This window comes from Vombatus ursinus, unplaced genomic scaffold, assembly GCF_900497805.2.
Source record: "Vombatus ursinus unplaced genomic scaffold, bare-nosed wombat genome assembly UNPS02013950.1, whole genome shotgun sequence".
Classification (NCBI taxonomy): Eukaryota; Metazoa; Chordata; class Mammalia; order Diprotodontia; family Vombatidae; genus Vombatus; species Vombatus ursinus.
In genome coordinates, this window is record NW_020953728.1 from 3,168,557 (window position 1) to 3,190,217 (window position 21,661).

General features: G+C 38.9%; 1 protein-coding gene across 6 annotated transcripts in view; it reads left to right on the forward strand.

Annotated features, from left to right (window-relative positions):
• Window positions 1–15,600, forward strand: part of IL2RA (interleukin 2 receptor subunit alpha) — a 51,739-nt gene extending 36,139 nt beyond the window's left edge. For 2 of the 6 annotated variants that reach the window (XM_027858982.1, XM_027858980.1), the window contains exons 4-9: window positions 1,477–1,665; window positions 4,649–4,702; window positions 5,558–5,611; window positions 6,450–6,503; window positions 8,280–8,349; window positions 14,762–15,600. In XM_027858982.1, coding sequence (XP_027714783.1) covers window positions 1,477–1,665; window positions 4,649–4,702; window positions 5,558–5,611; window positions 6,450–6,503; window positions 8,280–8,349; window positions 14,762–14,876 — 536 coding nt within the window. In that variant the 3' untranslated portion in view covers window positions 14,877–15,600. The remainder of the gene's footprint in view (window positions 1–1,476; window positions 1,666–4,648; window positions 4,703–5,557; window positions 5,612–6,449; window positions 6,504–8,279; window positions 8,350–14,761) is intronic. The other 4 variants (XM_027858981.1, XM_027858984.1, XM_027858983.1 and 1 more) reach the window with 4 other exon arrangements.
• The last annotated feature ends 6,061 nt before the right edge of the window (window positions 15,601–21,661 follow it).

Here is a 21,661-nt window from a genome sequence, read left to right on the forward strand (position 1 = left end):
TGTGCTTCAGTGGTATCCATGTGTTCTGAGGGGACCTCCTCCAGGAGATTATCACAGTGAGGAAACATACTTATGCAGCTTGTCACTATATTGTAGTCTGTGCCAACTACTCTTTCCTCCCCTCCTTTCTGGAATGTTTTGGGAATGAGTTTTATTCTAGTAAGTTTTTGCGTTTTAGAATCTCTGGAATCTTAAAATCTTTAAGACTCTACTCAAATGCCATCTTCTGCAGGAGGTCTTTTCTTGTCCCCACAGTTGGTAGTACCTTCCCCACTAAGATTACTTTCCATCTGCTCTGCTTGTATGTTGTGTGTATATATTTACTTATTGTCTGCCCCATTAGAAGGTAAATTCCTTAAGAGCAGGGATTGTTTTTCTCTTTCTTTGTATATTCAGTGTTTAGCACAGCACCTGATAGAACAGAAAGTTTAAATAATTTGTCTGATTTCACTGAGAGAAGTGATAGCAGGTAGCAGCAAGATTGGAACTAGACCTTGGGCCACTTGATCAATGTATGTATGTGAATGTAATAATGTATGTGAAACACTTTATGAAGCAGCTGGTAGCTTAATGGATAGAGCTCAGGAAGATCTGAGTTCAAACCTAGCCTCAGACACTTAGTAGTTGTGTGACTCTAGGCAAGTCACTTAACCTCTGTTTGCCTAAGTTTCCTCAATTGCAAAATGGGGATAATAATAGCACCTACCTCTCAGCTGTTGTTATGAGGGTGAAATGAGATAATGTTTGTTAAAAGTGCTTAGCACAGTGCTTGGCACATAGTAGGTGCTACAGCAATGCTTATTCCCTTCCTTTCCCTACTTTGCAAACCTTAAAGTGCTATATAAATGTTATTAGTTGAAGGCTCTTTCCACTGATAATTCCATTCAATTGTAGATCTAATTTATTTATAGTTTCAATTACAAAAAAAGATAAAAGAATCTAGGTTAGTTGTTACAATATGATTTCTCCATTCTTTCAACTCAATTGAGATATGTATTAAATGTCCACTATGTATAAGGCAATGTATGGGTGCTGAGTAGCAAAGATAATAAGCAGTAGTCTAACCCTCAAGTTTGTATCCCTAGTAATTGGAAAGTGTTGGGAGGTGGGGGGAGTAGGTTGAGCAAGAGCATATACAACATGCACAAAAATTAGCTTTCAAAAATATAACATGTGATAGAGGCACTACAGTTTAGCACTGGAATAACATCTCAAAAATTCATTTAGTTCTGTGTTTTGCATTAACGCATACGGACAATATCATACACATAAATAGTTTTGAAGTTCCTAAAGTAGAACTAAGACAAATTAATGTTCTTCCTACAAGGAAAAAAATAATAAATAGCTGGCTTTGTGAAGTCAGGAATGAATAAGAACCATGCTCCATCTCTATCTACCCTCTAGGTAAAAAGTCAATTACTTGTATTCTCGAGACTACCTTCAATTTCTGCTCAGATTTTTTTTTCTCTTTTTAAGGTCACTGCCTGGAACCTGTACTTTGGAGCCATGCTAGCGAAACAAAGAGTTATCAGTTTGTTGTGGGACAGACCCTTCAATACCAGTGTCTCAAAACATCTAAATATAAGGGTACTGCTGAGAGTACCTGCATAAAGAGCAATGGAAAACTAACATGGACTAAACCACATCTGAAATGCTCCAATGTCAGTTAGTATAGTCCTTTTCCAGTTACCTTTGTGATCCCTACCCTCTCCTCCACTCCTACAACCCACTCTCACCCTAATGTATGGCTTCTCTTACAGCCAGTAGCATGACTTTAGCTTCCCAATCAAAACATTGCAAAGTGTTAACCCAGTATTATCCAGCACAGATTCCTCATTTTGAGGTTCAGTTTAAATATTAGCTAGTTTTGATCAGTCAGATGACCTCTTTGGTGCCTGATCAGTGATTCTGAATGGTTTTACCATGCAGTTTGAACTGGGGCAAGGATGACATGGAAGTGACAGTTCATTAAAGTCACTGCCTTGCTTCCAGATACCCAAGACACAGCAACATCTCCTGCCTTCTGGTTGGACTTCCAAAGTCTCCTGGAACACAAGAGCCACCTTTCTTTCTTTCACTCTACCCAAATTTGTCAACCAATTCAGATTCTGGTGACCATTATCTACTAACCCTTAGAATATTCATTCTCTCTGTGTCTCTCTGTCTCTGTCTGATTCTGCCTCATTTCTCTCTCTCTCTCTCTCTCTCTCCTCTCCCCAATCTCTGCCCTCATACTAGGGAACTTACTGCTGATATTCCCTCAAATACTCTGACTTCTCAGTTCCTCAATCTATTCAACTCCCATGACCTACCCTTCCTTTCTACTCAGCTACATAAAGAGATGTTCACATCTTTGATTATACTATTTCACTTTCATGTTCAAGAACTCTGAAATTCTGTTATCTGATTATGATCTTTTATCATTATATCTATCCCCATGCCTTAATACTATTAATCCTATTCTAGTCTTATATTGACCTCCACTCTCTCTACCCTTCAGTACTTTCTCAAGCTATTACCTCTACTCTGGCTATACTCTCTTCCCTTCCTAATCTCAACTTGGTGGTGAACCAATTTCACTTCACACTATCTTCTGCTCTTGAAATCCTTGCTCACTTGTCTATCCTCACTCATGCCCTTCCAAGACCCAATCTTGGATTAGTCTCGCCATCCAACCTTGTATCCCACTCATGTGGGCTGGGCTGGAAGAATTTTGAGAAATTATGCTAACTAGGCCCACTACATATTTATGTTCTCTAATCTCAACTGCCCTAACTAGCAATAAAGCAAACCTTGTACTCCTCCCTTATTGATTCTCTACCCCCACTCAACCCAAAGACTTTCCCAGATCTTCTCTCTTTAAGCTTCCCATACTATTCTCTTTCCCCACCCTCTTAGCTGAAAAAGTTTTAGTTCAGACAAAAAAAGGGCTTATTTTTCTCCTCTTCTTATCTTAACCCCACCCCTTACATCATTGCTTCATTACTTCATCCCCCCCACTATATTTCCCTTCACTTCAGCATCTGATGATGAGATGGCCTTCTTGCCATAGGGCAAGATATGCCCCCTTGATTCCATCATCTCTCTTTATCTCCAATAGACTGCCCCACTATCATCCTATCATTATCACTCTGTCTCCATCTCTCTCTGTCTCTTTCTCTCTCTCTCATCAGAGACTCATTCCCTTTTCCATACAAATAAATTCTCTACCATCCCTAAAAAATAGTCACTTATTCCTACTATAGTCACAGACTTTTATCTTTTATCTCTCCTCTCCTGAGTTTTTTTTTGAAAACCAGTACATTAGGTACCTCTACTTCCTCTCTTCTTGCTCTTCTAAACCTCTAAAATTTCATCATTCTAACCTCATCATTCAACTGAAAATTCTCTCTTCAATGTTACCAATAAAATCTACTGACCTTTTCTCAGTCCTCAATTCTTCCTGACCTCTCTGAAATATTTGGTGCAACTGACCACCTTTTCCTGTATATTACTCTCTAGGTTTTTGTAAAACTGCTTTTTCTTGATTTTCTTCCTACCTTTTTGACTGTTCATTAGAGTTTGCTTTATTGGATCTTCACCCACTTGACACTCACTAACTATGGATGTCCTCCAAGGTTCTGTGTTTGGCCTATTTCTCTTTTATCTCTATAGTCTTTCCTTTAGTGACCTTAACAGCCCTCATAAATTCAATTATCAGCTCTAACCACATGACTCCTATGTCTATATCCAGCTCTTTGTCTTTCTCCTAAGCTCCAGTTCTGCATCACTATCTGGCTATTGGATATTTTGAACTTATCAAACCATATCAAACTTAACATATCCCAAAAAGAACTGATCATCCCCCCCCTTCCCAAACTCACCCCTCTTCCAAACTTCCCTCTCATTGAGAAGACTGTCACTATCCTTACAGCCACCCATGTAAGCAACCTGGGTATCATTTTCAAATCCGTACTCTCACTGACCTCACACAGAACAATTTGTTGCAAAATTTTGTCTCCCCAATATCACTTGCATACATCCCTTTTCCTATATTAACACATAGTTCAAGTCTTCATCACTTTTCTCCTGGAATATTGCAATAACCTCTTCTCTTTACCTCAATACTCACCCCAAACCATCCTCAACACAAGTGCCAAAGTGATTTTCCATGGAGAGACAATATTGATTGTAATACTAGGAAACAGAAAGTGAAAAGTGATTTACTTAAGTAAACGCCCCTAGCAGGTACATTGTGATATGTCAGTAAACCCTAAAGACCGACATAGTTGATCACACAGTGTAAAGGTGCAGCCAACCCTTCTATTTCCAAGAAACCTCAATAGAGAGGGAAATGTAACAGGCATCAGTACCCTTGGCTTTGCTCTGATTTCATTTATGCAAGGCTTTAAGGGAATAAAAAGTAGTTACTCCTCATGAAAAGGTAAAGGATCCTTAGCCTTGAAGACAAAGTGTGACAACTACTAGAACATTAGAAGGAGGGAACTAGATCCATTGTCCACCTTCCTACCTCTCTTTACCAGACCATTGAACTTCTATTCTATTCATGAACCACATTATAGTACTATTTGATATAATTAGGATAACATAAACTCTTTCCCACCTGTCACAGTTCCTAGAAAACATACTCAACAATTCTTTTTCACAGCTTCCACTGAAACATCTGTACCATCTTCGTTTACTATAGAACATAAAATAGCAGGTAGGTCAAATTATTTTATGAATAATACTTGTATCTTAAGAACAGTTATTAAACATGTAAAAAGCACCCACTCTAGGTAGTGAGTAATATTTGTTAAAGTTAAGGACAGATCCTGAGCCTAGCATAGTTCATATTGAGACATAACTTTTTATGATTAAGTTCTCAAACTATAGTAACCACTTGCTGGAAATCTAACTTGAAACAGCAGAAAGGCCAGGAGATATTTAAATGTGATAGATGGAACAAGGGTAAATATAACTGAAGGCAAGAGTGATGGTGAGGTGAGAATATGACTCATATTAGAGAATATGATTCATAATAGAGAACCAGAGAAGTAACATTCTACAATTGTTAACCTTCGTTTTCTGGTCAGGAAAATCTGACCCATAAGACTACATCTGTAAAAAGTAGAATAAACCTGGGACTATGGGAATAATTTATGAAGGCAATGACACTGTATTTGGCAAACAAAAAAGTTAATCATTCATAGGAATATTGAATGATTCTTGTTAGATCAAGAGTTACCTGAAAATTAATTTCCTTATTTCTATAGGGTGACTAGCATTCTTCTAGTCACCTGAGTTGGCAACCAAAAAGTCATCCTCAACTCTTCATTCTTAGTCACCCCCCCATCTAATCAGCTGCCAAGTCTTGTTGATTGCACTTTCTCAACATCTCTTCCCTCTATTCCCTTCTGTCTTCACAACCTCCATGCTAGACCAAGCCCACATCATTTCATTTGAACTATCACAAGAGCTTCCTGACTGATTTCCCTGAACACATTCTCTCTCATCTAACCTCCTCCACACAACTACCAAACTGATATTCTTAAATTCCAACAATTTTTTTCCACAGCTTCCACTGAAACATCTGCACCATCTTCATGTACTACAGAATATAAAATAGCAGGTAGGTCAAATTATCGTTTGTATGATATCATATCTTAAGAATAGTTATTAAACATGTTAAAAGCACCCATTGTATGTAATGTTTGTCAAAGTTAAGGACAGATCCAGACTCTAGCAAAGCTCATATTGAGACATAACTTTTCATGATAAGTTCTCAAACCATAGTCAATCAGTTGCTGAAAAGCTAACTAGAAACAGCAAAATGCCCTTTCAGACCAGGAGATATTTAAGTGTGATAAATGGGACAGGGGTAAATATGAGTGAAGGCAAGAGTGATGGTGAGGTGAGAATATGAATATGAACCAGAGAAGTAACATTTTACAATTGTTAACCTTTGTTTTCTGGTCAGGAAAATCTGACCCATAAGACTATATCTGTAAAAAGTAGAACAATCCTGGGACCATGGAAATAATTTATGAAGGGAATGACGCTGCATTTGGCAACCAAAAAAAAAGTTAATCATTCCTAAGAATGTTGAATGATTTTTGTTAGATCAAGAGTTACCTGAAAATTGACTTCCCTATTTCTATAGGGTGATCAGCATTCTTCCAGTCACCTGAGTAGGCAACCAAAAAGTCATAATTTTCATTCTTAGTCACTCATTCCCCCGCATCTAATAAGTTGCCGAGTCTTGTTGATTTCAGTTACTCTATTTTTCTTCCATCTATTTCCTTCTATCTGTTTGCACAACCTCCATGCTACACTAAACCCACATCATCTCATCTGAGCTATTGCAAGCACTTCCTAACTGGTTTCCCTGAACATAGTTTCTCTCATCTATCCTCCTCCGTACAACTACCAAACTGATATTCTAAAATCCCAACAACTTTTTTCCACAGCTTCCACTGAAACACCTGTATCGTCTTCATTTGCTACAGAACATAAGATTGCAGGTGGGTCAAATTATTTTGTGTATAATACTTATATCTTAAGAACAGTTATCAAACATGTTAAAAGCACGCATTATAGGTACTATGTAATGTTTGCCAAAGTTAAAGACAGATCCAGACTCTATCATAATTCATGTTGAGACATAGCTTTTTATAAGTTTTCTTAAATCTCAGTTTTGACATAAAGCATAGGTCACTCACCAGAAGTTTTTGAGGTACCTTATTGTCTCTAGAGTACAAACTCCTCTGTTTGACCTTTAAAGTCCTTCAAAACATGCTTCCAACATATCCTTCGAGTCTAATTACACATTATTCCCCCTCACATACTCTACCTTCCAGGCCAGTTGACCTACTTGCTGTTCCATGTACTTGACATTCTATCTCCTGCTCTACCTCATGCTTGGCATGCTCTACCTCACCTCTACCTCTTGGTTTCCTTCAAGGCTCAGCTCAAGTGCCACCCCCATCAGGAGGTCTTTCTTGATTCTTCTGATTCTTAGTGCCTCCCCATATCACTTTTCTTGTATTTTGTATATGTCTGGTATTTACTTCTACAAAATTTGTGATTTTCTCCTCCACTCCCCACCCCAAGTAAAATTTAAGTTGCTTGAAGACAGGATTTTAGTATTTGTATTCTCAGCATCCAGAACAGTGCCAAGCTTGTATAGTTGCTTAATAAATGCTTATTAATTGGAAATGAAATTGGATACATAATTTTGCCAATATATTAATGAAATAACATAAGTGAAATGAAAGAAATAATTCTTAGTTATGCATTGTTATAGGGTAGTTTTTATAATGGTAGTGTTCTATTAAATTTGAATAAATTCATAAAATATAAAATAAATATATTAGTAAATATTATTCCATTCAACAAATACTTAGGGTAACAAGTAAAAGGGCTAACAAAATAATAGAACACTAAAAAACCATTGGTTTAATGGATTCAATGTGACAGTTACACATCAAAGATGATAACATATACCTAGGGACAGCCAATAGTCAGGTGTTTGTCTTACACCTACCTCTCTTTCCCCACCCTCTTTAAACTTTCCATTCCCTACTAGCATCTATCTTGAGGCCCAAGATCAGCTTACTGTTCATCAGCCCTGATATCTGTGAGAAGACAGGGACTGGTTTCACCCTGGGAATTAGTTTGATACCAGTAAATGTGAAAAGTAAAGTTAAGATCTCTGAGCTGGCCTTGGCTGGGTTCTACGCTTGGCTAGACCCTACTCATCACCTCCCTTCCCATATTGGCATGACTCCCTGCCTTTCTTCCTGGCCAGACTTTGAGGGAGGTGACATGAATAGGCTTTGCCATAGGCTAGTTCAGCCATCATGAGTCTGGATGGCATTGGTTTAAGTAATGTACAGCATTGGAAGAGGGAAATAAGCTCAAGATTAATAGGCCTGAGCTTAGTATACTCTCAATCCTGGTGTGCTGGACCTCTGAACCTTTCTACATTGTCTTCTCTCAGCCTTCACAAGTATGGCATAGTAGGGATGACACCACCACATTTTCCATGGAAAAGCCTTCTCCTCAACCCTGCCTTGTTAGCTTCTAAGAGGGCCAGTAGAGAGAACCTGAATTTTTTGCTCTACTCAAAGTTGGACAAGGAAACCACAATCAATCAATCAATCAATAAGCATTTCCTTCTTTGGGGAGTCCTTGCCTAAATGCCTAATTGTAAAGGAGATTTGCCTAGCCTACCAGGCTCAAGCTAGCTACTACTTCCTATAAGCTAATAAACTTAATTTTGTATTGTATCTCCTCAGCAGTTGCTGCTTGTATTTTCCTGATGAGTTTTGTAATCTTCCTGGTCTGGATCACCTGGAGGAAAAGATGGTAAGTCAAGTACTAACACAAACATTTTCCAGAACTGGAAAAAAACTTAAGAATAGAAAACAGTAATGGACCTTGTCAGCTACAAATATAACATCAATCAATCAATCAGCAAGCATTTATCAATCCCCTACTATGTATCAATCATTTTGGTAAGCGCTAAGGATAATAACACAAAAATGAGATAGTTCTTGTGAGCAAAGAATTTATACTTTTCAGGAAATATACATGTTCCCAGATACGTAGACAGAGGTTATATGTACAATAAGTACATAAAAATGAGGGAGGATAAATGGTACTGACATTTGTAGAAATCAGTAAAGGCCTCCATACATTTGAGCTGGCCTTGAAGAGAGATAGAGATTCCAAGAAGCGGATATAGAGATGAAAGATCATTCCAGACATAACAGACAGCTTTTGCAAAGCCACAGAGGCAGGAGATAGAACATCCCATACAGAGAGTAGCAAGAAGGCCAATTTGGCTAAAGTATAGAGTGTGTGAAAAGGAGTAATGTATTGGCATCCTAGAAAGAGGGGAAGGGAGGAGTTTAGATGAAGAGCAGAAGCACCACTCAGGAAGAACTGTTAACAAAACTTCATTGCTACTAACACAGAGGAAAACAGAAGCCAATGGGAAACAGTCTTGGTTAGAGGCCTCCATTGCCCTTTGGTAGCACAACAGTGGGATATGGTCCCCAGGCTAGCTCTTCTCCCAGGACGTGAGGGCTACAGAGCGTGTGTCCTAATGACTATCAAATGGCCAGATGGGAGAAATAGACATTTTCTGGGTCTCCTTGACATTGAAACCCAAATGATTGTAGTACCAGGATGCTTTCAAGGGTGTGAGGTCAGGAGAGAGGGAAGATATCTAAGATATGTCTTCTTCCCTTACTTTGAAGGGAGGGGAAAACTACAGGGCTGTAAGCCAGAGATTCCATTCTAGCAGAAAACAAACTTCCCAAGCTATCTCTACCTCCTTGTCCTCTTCTTCCTCCCTCCTGTTCCTCCTTTTCCTCCTCTCTCCTCTTTCATCTCTTCCTCCTTCTTCTCCTCCTCCTCCTCTTCCAAGGTACTCAGGGTTCCCCTGTGATCTGTTCTAAAGTTGAGCTTGTCTGGATCCTCCTTGCCCCAATCTTCTGTCAGGAATGGAAAACCTGTGGCCTTCTAGGTCCTTGGGTGCAGCCTTTTGACTGAGTCCAAGTTTTACAGAACAAATCCTTTTATTAAGGAGATTTGTTCTGTGAAGTTTGGATTCAGTCAAAGGGCTGCACGTGAGGATCTAGAGGGCTACATGTGGCCTCAGGGACAAAAGTTCCCCACCCCTGTAAAGTTTATACCATTTATCCTGCTTAACCAACTACCTAACCTCCTTCATGTTCTCCCTATATTGAGGCTGCCTGGGGGTAGGGGTGTGATGGCCCTACATCTCTATATTTCTGCCATAAGAAGGTATTAGGGGCTATGTCCTATTGTGGGGGGAGGGGGAAGTCTATGATCTAGCAACCATCACCACATGACCTTCTGAGAAAGAGCTTCTGAGGGAATTCCCTGACTCTGATTGCTGTTTTCTGACTTCCCAATCCCAGAGTCATCTCTCAAAGGAATCCCAATCCTCACCCCAGTTGGTTTCCAGTCTATAAGCAAAACATTTTCTACCTTTATCCCCTTCTCCTCCCTGGGTCCTCCTAGTCCCCATTTTCTTTGCCCACTTCCCTTACATAATGATCAGCAGTATCTATCTACTTGTCTAGACTGCAAAACAAATGGGAAGGAGGGAAAAGAGGTCTTGGCTGCTTCCTGATTCCCCACTAACAGCAAGTAGTTTTAAGCAAGTGCTTAAAAGAGCCTTACCCTTTTTGCCTGAAAGGCTTCTTATCGGTTAACAAAATATTGCTACCCATCTCCCTTTCCCTCCCTCGGTCACTGGGAGAGGAGGATGTAGAAGAGAAGCTTCCCCCACCTACTGTTTGTAAATCTCTTTGATAGCAGCAAAAAGAAGTCTGACCTTACCGCTACTGTCACATGAGTCAGGCACAAGAACAATGCAAGTTCTCTCTGCATTCTCACCACTTTTTGCAGTCAGCTGATTGGCAATTGCTGGACAGATTAGAATTGGTTTTGAGTTTGCCTCTATTGTTCCTTCCTCCTGGGTAAGAGCCTCTGTCATTGTGATAAGCAGTTAGGGATAGAATCTTCTGCTCCCTTGAGGTTAATTTCTTATCCCAGGAAAATTAACTTTAACACTGTCATGAAAACAAAAGAATGAGGGGAGGGAGGCAGGTAATTCCAGGTCTCTGAGTTTATTAACCTTAGCATAAATGCATTTGGGGTGGGTTGGGGAGTGGAGAGCTGAGGTTGGACCAGTAAAACCAGTTTTCACCAGCTCAGATAGGCTGGTGCTAGACTATGAAGAGCTTTAAAGGCCAAGTAGTGGAGTTTATATCTTAGGGGCAATGGGGAACCATGGTTGTTTCTTTAATAGTCGAATGACATATTCAGACCTGGGCTTTAGGGCTTATGGTTTTGGCAGTAGTGTGGAGAATGAAATGACAAAGGCGAGAGATTGAATATGGAATAATCAATTAGGAAGATATTACAACAATACAAGTGAAAGGTGATGAAAAGAATTGAGTGAGTGGAAAGGAGGGGACAGATGTGAGAAATGTTGAAGAAGTGTAATGAACAAGATCTGACAATTGATTGGGAGAGAAGCTATTATAGTTTAAAGAGTGTTGTATTTGAAATGCGGGAATTGTAGGTGTTCATATCCTAAATCTCCCATTTACTACCTATGTGACCTTGGGGAAATTACTGAAGGGCTGCTAACAATGGTAATGCGAAATGTCTAGAAAAGTCTAGATCCTTTAAGAAATACCCCCAGAAAAGATTTTAAAGAGCACCAAATGAAGAAATGATACAATAAAAAAAAAAAAAGGAAACATCAGTAAACACCTCCATCCATTCTAAGACAAGAAGATGGCGAGAGGCCTGTGTGTGCTTTCTTTAAGTATATGTTAGAGTCCTAAAGTCAGCATGAATGAATTCCCCTGAAGCCAGTGCAATCTCAGTGCTAAACTGTCAGAGACATATCAGTTGCTAAAGCCAGCTCCAAAAAGATAGAGATAGGACAGAGCCTTCTTAGGCAGCTGATGCTGGGATTCCCAAGGAAGCATGTACCCAGTGTGATTTCAAATTTCAGATATATTATTTGTCCTGTGAGCAATTCAACAAGGGAAAAGGCCAACTACCATTTGGTGACTGAGCACAACAGGAATGAGACCGAGGCAAAAAAGAGACCGGCATCTTTGGTGGATTACTAGAGGATGATGCGAAAGACAGGACTTGGTAGTAGCTACAGATCTAGCTCCTTATCCCAGGTTAGGATTGTGGAAGAAGGCAGGGAGGGAGAACTAGGATGTAGCTTCCCCATCTAAAAGTATAGGATAGGATAGAACCTGGCAAAGCACAAAGTCATGATCGAGGAACTGAGACTAGAGACGTGAATGTAATAGGGAAATAACTAAAAGGACCCCAGTCCTGGTAATATGTGGGCATTACCCACCTGGATGTTTGATGGGCATACTTACAGAGCTTGTAATGATGTAAAATTCCAGAAGCCAGTTCACCAAACTTCCAATGGGTCTCCTGAACGTGTTGCCAGGATTGGAATACTATTAGTTAGTCTCCCGTTACATGAGTAAATGGAAGAAAACTCTTAACATGTGAAGAAATATTATGGGATAACAGAAGTCCAAAAGGTAAACCCAGAAGAAGAGAGTAACTCTAAAACAAGTAACAAATAGAACCCCTGAAAAAAGAATGGCTTGGCCATAAGAACTCCAAGAGTGGATGAAGGCAATAAAGCAGAAGATTGAATTAAAAAGGTGACATATACAAATGATATTGTGGAGACAAGATTTGGCAACTAATTTTCTGTATGGGTTTAGTGACAATGAGGATTTTAAAATGATACCCAGTTTTCTTACATGGGTGGCTAAAAGAATGATGTTCTTCTCAGTGAGAAGGAAGTTTGGAAGAGATGTGAGTTTGGCAATGCACCAGAAGAATATACAAATAGGGAAGTGCAGGCTGGGGAGTGCAGACATCTCATCAACCACACCCTTATTTAAACCTGGCATGAATTTAGTGTGAAAATACATTAAATTCAATGGGAGGATAGGGACAGAGAAAGGGAGAAGGGGGGAGGAAAAGAACATATTCAAAAGTATAACTGATTCTAGCTATGGAGGGCAGATTATAAACAGGGATTAAAAGGAGAGAGAGAAAAAGAATCAGAGACTGGGATATGAGCTAAAAGGAAAGGAGGGGCAGAGAAATGGGACAGTTATACATTATTAGTGTAGATTCTATTCTCTTTTTTTCTTTATTTTCTTTGAAGGGAGGTAAGAAAGGAAAAATTGTAAGATGATATGATGGAGGAAAACACTAATTAACAATCATAACAATGAATGTGAATTCATAGAATGGAAGATATAAAATTAGAAGAATCCATCAATATATTATTCACAAGAAAAACACAAAACATAAAAATTTGAAAAGAGATAAAATTAAGGTTGGAGAATAATTAATTATGCCTCAGTTGAATTCAAAGAAGCAGGAATGGCAATCATGATCTCAAACACGGAAATAGTAAAAATAAACATCATTTGAAGAGATAAACAGGGAAATTACATTATACTTAAAGGTACCATAGCTGATTAAATATATGTGTACTTATGGAAAAAACTAATCAAGCTACAAATAGAAATAGACAATAAAACTATAAAACATTGAGAGTGATGTCAACATTCCCCTTTTGGATCTATATAAATGTAACAAAAAGATAAACAAGAAAGTTGTTAAGAACCTGAACAGTATCCTTATCTCCCTCCCTTCCTTCTTCCACAATCCTAACCTGGGATAAGGAGCTAGATCTGGAGCTACTACCAAGCCCTGTCTTCTGCATCATCCTCTAGTAACCCACCAAAGATGCCAGTCTCTTTTCTGCCTCAGTCTCATTCCTCTTGTGCTCAGTCATAGTTAACAAGCATTTCTTTTCTTTCTCTTCCATCCCTTCTACCACTACCACCACCACTGGGGGGAAAAAAAGGAAAAACCAAACCCTTGTAACAAATATTCAGAGTCATGGTGACATCATAAACAAATTAGAGGAGCAGGGAAAAAATTATCTTTCAAGTGTATAGCTAGGGGAAGAGTTCATGGTGAAAGTAAGGGAGGAGAAAATCACACAAGATAAAGTGAACACTCTTGATTACATAAAATTTTTAAAGTTTCAAACAACCAAAACCAATACAGTTAAAATTAGAAGGTAAATACATAACTAGAGAAAATCTTTGCAGCAAATTTCTCTGATAAAAGTCTCATTTCCAAGATATGAGAATTTATAAGAATAAGAGCTATTCTCTAATAGATCAAAGGATAATGGCAGTATTCAAAGGAAGAAATCCCACCTATTAAGAAACAAATGAAAAAAAGCTCCAAACCACTAATAATTAGAGAAATGCAAATTAAAGCAACTCTCAGGTTCATTCTCACACATATTAGGTTGACAAAGATAAAAAAAAAGAAAACAGCAATTGTTGGAAGTGTGGTGTGGATACATGCATAGTAGTATACTGTTGATGGGACTGTGAATTGGTTCAGTCATTCTGGAAAGCAATTTGAAGATGTGCATCTCCTTTGACCCAGCAATACTACCACTAGGTCTATGCCCTAAAGAGATCAAAGGAAAAGAAAATTATGCATATGTGTAAAATATGTGTAGCAACTCTTTATGTAGTGGTAAATACCTGGGAACTAAAAGGGGGCCCATCTACTGGAAATGGCCAATCAAATTATACACAAATATATTAGAATTGTACCATAAGAAATTACAAAATAGTTTCAGAGAAACCTGGAAAGAACTGTGTGAACTAATGCAGTATGAAGCGAGCAGAATTGGTAGAAAAACTTATATAATAATAAAAGAATAAAGAAAAACAGCTTAGAGGGCAGCTAGGTGGTGAAGTGGATAGAGCACCAGCCCTGCATTCAGGAGGACCTGAGTTCAAATCTGGCCTCAGACACATGACACTTACTAGCTGTGTGATCCTGGGCAAGTCACTTAACTCCGATTGCCTCACCAAAAAGAAAAAAGAAAAAAAGAAAAACAACTTAGAAAGACAGTCAGTTTTGGTCTCTACTCTAGTGAGTCACTGAAGATTTATGAAAACTTATGACCAAATATTGTCAGTGTCCTGATAATAACAGTATCCTGGAATGGAATTTGAAACTAGACTATGTGTAAAATTTTCATTTTAATTTCTTCTCCTTGTAATGAGGATAGAGAATAGCAATTTATCTGGAATTGTATTATATTATTTTGCATAACTGTGCTTATATTGTGTTACTGCAGGAGAAGAAGACGGCAAACTGCCAAAGAAAAGACCAAAAAAAGAGAAGTAAGAAGTCAACAATATTGTGGCAAGAATCACATGCCTGACCATCCTGTAGGACTCTTGTCTGCTTAGTGTGCTAGAAGCCATTCTTGTTTTTCCCTGACATCCCAAGAAGCAACCACATAAGCTAAATGTTCACCTATCAAGCCAATATTAATGGCAGCAAATCTTTCAGAAATGTCAGTTACTGACATATTTGATCCCCTGACTTAGAAGACACAGCTCTATAGTTATATCAAAAACAATCAGGACTGTTTTACAGAATAAATTTTGTGCTCCATCAGCTTCTAAACACAGTCCATCTTGATCCATCTGTTGTAAAAAGCTGGTGAGCTCTCTATTAGCATGGCCTAGTAGAGATATAGGAAAAAATAGAGCCCTTCGCTAGCCTAAAATAATAACTTTCCTTTGGGTGTCAAATCTGATTCCATTCATTCAACAAAATGTTTATTAACCAATGGCTATGTACTGTGCTAAGGCTTGATGAGATACAAAGGTAAATAAGATTTTATAAAGATAAAATAAAATTTTGATTTGGTTGTGGGGTGAGAGAGAAAGGACATGAACACACACACCCCTCTAAAGCTTACTGATATTTTTCCAATTTTAATGCATGTCCTTTTCATTCTCAAGGGGGTGGAATAATGACTAATATGTTTGACCTGACTTCCCAGGCTTAAGAACAAATGAGAGGAGAATACCCATTTTTAAACCCGGATCAACTGTTTAACTCCTAATTCCTCATCTCTAGCCTTGAAACTTTTAGCACAAATAAACCATATGATCTTCCTTCTCATCTCCAGTATTTAGGTATGTCTTTCATTCTTTTCCCATACCCAGGGCACTCCCTCTTATTCCCTTTGTGTTCTTTTCTTGATCTTTTTTAATATATTGCCTGTCAATATCTATATCTCAGAACTGGAGGAAATGATGAAGAAGCAGAAGCAAAGGGAGGGGAAGTGATCACATTTGTGTATAATTTGATTGGCCATTTCCAATAGATGGGCCCCCTTTTAGTTCCCAGGTATTTACTACTACTTAAGGTTACAAAAAAAGTTTTAAAAGCAAAACTAGAACTATAGCTCCTGTCTTACAGTACAACCCTGTTGCCACCATTTATTTAGTGGATGTCATGTCTGAAACTTAAGATTAATGAGGGAACCTCCAGGGCGTACCCTCGGAGGAAGCCCGTCAACTCGGGCAGTGAGGGCTACAAGGGGGTCCACTGGTCCAAGGAATGCCCCTCCAGGGCACCCCCCCAGAGGGAGCCCCCACGACCAATGCCTCTGGGACTGTGCCTAAGATGTGACCAGGAGGGACATTGGAGGAAGGATTGTCCATGAGGTTGGAAAAATGGTGGAGTCGCCCCTCAATACCCCATTCTCCAGTCTTCTCAAGACTGGGAATGACAAGGGAGCCTGGGGCTTGATAGCACTCCCACTTTCTCCATCTCTCTCACCAAGCCCTGGGCAAAATTGAAGGTAAGGTTGCCCACTTTATCTTTGCTATGTTCTCTGTTCTACTCTAGCCATACTTGCCCCTCTGCCTGTCGGGTCATGGGCATTGAAGGGATACCCTCTCCCTTGCCTACTTGAGGATCTGTTGTTTGAACACTCCCTCTTTATGCTGTCCTCTTGCCCTTCTCCTTTGTTGGGAAGGAACCTGATGGTGAATTTGGGGAGCCAATCTTCTCTAGTTAAACCTCCTATCTCCCTTTTCCCTCTGTACACCAGACCTCCCCGTGTTCCCTAGAAGTGTGAGAGACAGTTAAGGCTAAATTTTTTGGCATCAGGGAATTATGTCAAGCAACTTGTTATAATTTGGTTACCGCTAAAATAATTTGGCTATTTTAGGTTATTGTATTAATGTGTAAACTTGCCAAAAACTTGTTTGGGTTTTGTATAGAAATCTCTAATGATTGGCTTTTTACACCAGGACAAATTTAAGTTTGAGATGTATATCCTGGAAAAGTTTTTCCTAAGCTGTGATTAGTAAAACTTGATGTTTGAGGTAAAAGTTCATAGGATTTTATTTTGGGTTGTCTGATGGGTCATAATCCATCTATAATCAATAATCCACCATCTGAGAGAAATGCCACAAGCTACTCAAAGACAATGTGATACCGGTGGGAAGTCAGCATAGGGAAAAAGCTGAGAGGACAATTTTAGCCTCAGTCTAAGATGGGATCCTCCTGGCTCAATTTCCCCATTATATTGCTTTGAAAGGGAATGTTACCCACCTGGCTATTCCTGAGTCTGGCTATGAGGTGGATTTGATACTGCATGGTTGGAAAACTCAATTATTTGAATCTGAACAGAGCTAAGGTCCTAAATCTAGTCCCTGCTTTATATCTGGGCCCTGCAGTTTTTTCTGTCAGATTTATGTGTTCCAGACTATGGGCCATTCACCTACAGTTGGCAGCAAACAGCAAGTACCCGTCAATGTCCCCCTCATCATTCCCTGGATACAGCCTGTGCTCGGTTCCAGTCAACCTCCTCTTTGGGACCCCCTCGAGGCAGGGACAGCTCTACACCCCTTGCCAGCAGGAAGCAGTTTCAGAAGCCGAGACCTTCGCCCCTTACACCAAAAGAATTTGGGTCCCATTTGTTTGAGGGGGGAATGATGGGGTTGGGATCTGGGCCCCAGAAAGGAAAAACCCTGGACTTTTCCACATGGCCAAATCTCTGGAGTTCCCTGAGGCTATCATCCCTTCAACTAGCCTCTCACTGTGACTACACCCAATCTCCCCTCCATTGTCTTACCTCCCTATGGCCCCTGGCCATTTCCCACCCTTAATCCTAGCTAGGCTCCATTTTCCCTTAGCCACGAGGTCCAGGTCCCAGGAGTTCTGTTCACCCCAGCTTACTAGTCACTTCCATCCAGATCTCATTAGGCCCTTCCCCCCCTTCACCCCAAACTATTTGGCCACTCCTAGATTCCTCCCACAGTCTTTCTGTATATAAGGTTGATCTTGTCTCTATTAAGATGCTCTGATTCTTAGAATCTAGCCACTAACCCATAGATGCTCAGATTCCTTAACAGTCTATCCAATATGGCAAATCTTCAAGAAACCTTGTTTTTGACTGAAAAAAAAAAAAAGATTGATGAGGGAAAAGATAAGAATCATCCAGAGATGACTTACCTACACACTACTGTAGTTTGTTTTTATGAATGAAGATTTGTTAGCTAATAAATAGGATATTCCTCAAAACTATATAGAGTGTAAAGAAAAGATGCTCCTTTGGGATTTGCCTTACTTTTGCCCCAACTTCCTCATACAGAATGACACAACCAAAGAAAACCCCAGCACAAATAAGTGATACCTGACCCTTTTGCTCCAATTCACCCCACCCCTTGACTACTTGCCCTAGTTTCTGTAGACTTTTTGAGTAAAGATTGTTTTGTTTTCTATTTGTATCCTCAGTCCTGGCACACCGAGTAGAGCTTAACAGGCATTTTTAAAATGTTTGATTATTAATGAATTGATGGTAAACATACTAAAAGCCGCAGACAAATGACTTTTCAGTTTTTCCTTTTTAGCTTACAGTTCCTTTTTTAGCTTGATTCTACCTAGTCTTCATGGGGAATGGCTACTTAGATTATAAACTCCTAGAAGGCAAGTGACATGGCTTGATAATTTTATGTAGCATCCAGCACAGTACTACATCCATTTGGGCACTATGATTATGATAATAGAAATTTAAGACTCAAAGGATCTTAAATGGTTATCATTGGGACTAGACTATAACTCAAATACAGCAATGTATCTGTGATGTCATTGATTTTAATGTTCCTTCTAATCATAAAGCTCTCAACCCATTCAAGTTTGCCCATCCTATGTGACTCTTGCCTATGTCTTCCCATAAGTTTGCTACACAAGGTCCACTCAACATGCCAAAGGCCTTTTTTTTTTTCCTGACATCCCAAAGATATCAGTGAAATACTCAGGCTATCCTCTTATAATCCTTTACCCTCAGCAGGTGACTGACTAGAATATGTGAAATATAAACATAAACTAAGTCAATCAATTGGTTAATTGTTGGGGACAGGATCTACCTGTAAAATCTCTAAACTATTAGGGGTCAGTACAGGTAAAGGCAATGGCCTTCTCTGGATCATCTGTCCTTGACTATACCCTGGACTTGCTTTGCTGCTGAGTAAACATCTACTGAGACCCTTGGGAAAGCCCATAGTCACAGGTAAACAAAGAAGTCTTAGAATAGACAATTAACCTTCACCCTGAAGTGATGCTCCTCTGGCATCTTATCTAGTGAGAACTTTGTATCTTTAGCTCTTGCTCTTGGGATATTGTAAATCATCATTCACTTTTATGTATAAAAGTTCAAGCCTTACTAGAAATAAACAGTCCTGTGGCTGATCACCCTTGACTCGCCTAGCCCGGCTTTTTCCCTCTTTATTTTTCTGCACTACGTCGTTCTATGCCAGCTGCTGGCAGTTAATTGTACTTCTCTGACAGTATTTGGCTAAATCAGAATGTATGGTAAGACTAACATTGACTAACATACCTGGCAGAGAACACTTCTTAGCAAATGCGTAAGTTGGAGTTCTTTTTGGTTTCATAACTTTACTCCATTCCTAAATGGTCCTTGGTAGAACCAGCATGGATCCAACAAAGTTTCCAATCCAAAGCTCACCTTGGGCTCAAGTCCTAGGAATCCTGGCTTCTTTGCTAGGCTGGCTGCAAATTCAGGCCTGAAATCTTGCCTCCAACATTATCATGGCTCAAGTCCAGATCCAGGGACTCTAGCACCCGTGCCTAGAACTAAAAAGAACAAGCAAAAAAACAAAAAAAAAACAAGAAAAAAACCTAAGCTCATTTCTTAGAGGCAAAGAGTCTGACGGGGGGAGCCACGATGTGAGTGAACAGGATATTTTCCCTTTGAATGCCACCAGAAAGAATGTCTGTCTGGTAGTTTTAAAGTGGAAGCCTGTTCTGGCTACGAGACCTATAGGAAAAGGCTATCTTCACCCAGATGGTAGAGAATATAAAAGGTCTTCTCCCAAAAGCAAGTCCCTAGCATCTCAGCATCTCCCACATAGGTGTCTCCATGTTAGGTGATCTGAGTATGCACAAAGCAAAGCCCCATGTAAATAGAATGATGCTTTGCATGTTAGTTGGTATATATGTTACAAACCATGTTTAAAAACCTATTTTCAGATAAGCATATGACCAAGTGGGACCTATTCAAATTTTTAAAATATGGATTTTAAGGGTCATTTGAAACTATTAGGACTATTAGCTCTAAGTAGGGCTAGGCCAAATTGATCATTTTATGTCCAACAAGTTCTGCAGCCTCTTTGACTTTCAGCTAAACAAAATTCTCAAAATCATGCATAGTAGAGAAGTACTTTTATGAGTTGTTTTATTTTTTTCAGCTTAATACAAGTTAGATATTAAATAATGTTCATAACACAAGGTAGGTATTAGAATTTCATTAGGAATACTATTTCAAAATGAGTTGGTTTTAAATGGATTTAAATGATGTGAATCAATTTAAGCAAACATTTATTATGCACTCAGAGTATAATTCTTTTAATTTGTCCAGGGCTCATTTACCATTAACAAATAGACGCCTATTTACAAATGAACCGATTTCTAAACATGAGCCATAACAAAGGAGAAATGTGAATATCTGTAAGTGTGCTCCTAATTATTCCTCCAGTAGAGCAAATTTCATCTTATAATCATATTCTTTCTTCACTAACTCCTTCCACACTTAGCCTACAGTAAACCAACTTAAGGTTTTCAAAGGACGATACCTAGTTTCATTCACAGAGACTTCTTCCCAAAATTAATTGACTCTCATTCTTTGCAGAAGTTGTAAAAAATGTCGAAATAGTTAATGAAAAAAAAAAGGTAGCTGACTTTTGCTTCCAAAGAAAATGTCACGAAAGATTTCAGGAGCATTCTCAAATAAGAATAAGAATATGTTCTTTTTCTCCCAGTGTGGAACTCATGCCAAGTATGTTCCAAGGACAAGTGTTTTTCAGACAGCTGACTGTAACTAATAATAATTTCTGGTTATAGAAAAAAGTCAGTAAATAACTTTGGCCTCTCTAGCACTATGAGCTAACTCACAAAACAGATTCAATTGGAAGGATTTCATTTATTGAGATCTGCGATTTCATTAATGTAGGCAATGTGAGGAAACTCCCTTTACAATCCAGATCAAAAAATACTGTACAACTTAGACAATTGCCTTGAGCACGGAAAGACAAGTGATTTGCTCAGGGTCATACACCCAGGATGTGTCAGAGATGAGTCTTGAACATAGAGTTTTCCTAATTCTGTGACTAGTTCTCTCTCACTTTGCTACACTGACTCTTTTAGAAAGAAATCTGACAAATGAAGCCCAATACCCTTATTTTACGGATAGGGATGGGGTAGAATATATGTACATATATATGTGTGTATGTATAAATGTATATATATATATCTCAAAGAAAATATCTTGGAGCTTATTAATTCTTTAAAAAGGAACCAAAGAAACATCAACCTATATGCATACTCTCCCACCTGTACAAAATCTTTTTTTAATGTCAAATTTTTAATGTTTCAATCAAATACAATTAAGCTGAAAAACAGATATAGAAATATAATACCTTTTTAGGCACTGTTGATTTGGAACAAACAATTTATCATCCCTTCCCCTTGGGTTGTCTGTAAATGCAGTGTTTGCTGAGCATCAGTTTATGTGTAAATTAACATTGGAGTGTACCTAGAAAATCCTATATACAGTAGCAGATTTTCAGTTGGCTTGGACATTTTGTACCAAGAAATTTATCAAAACTGCAAATGCATTACTGTGGTATCTCTGATCTTTCCATAAGCCTTT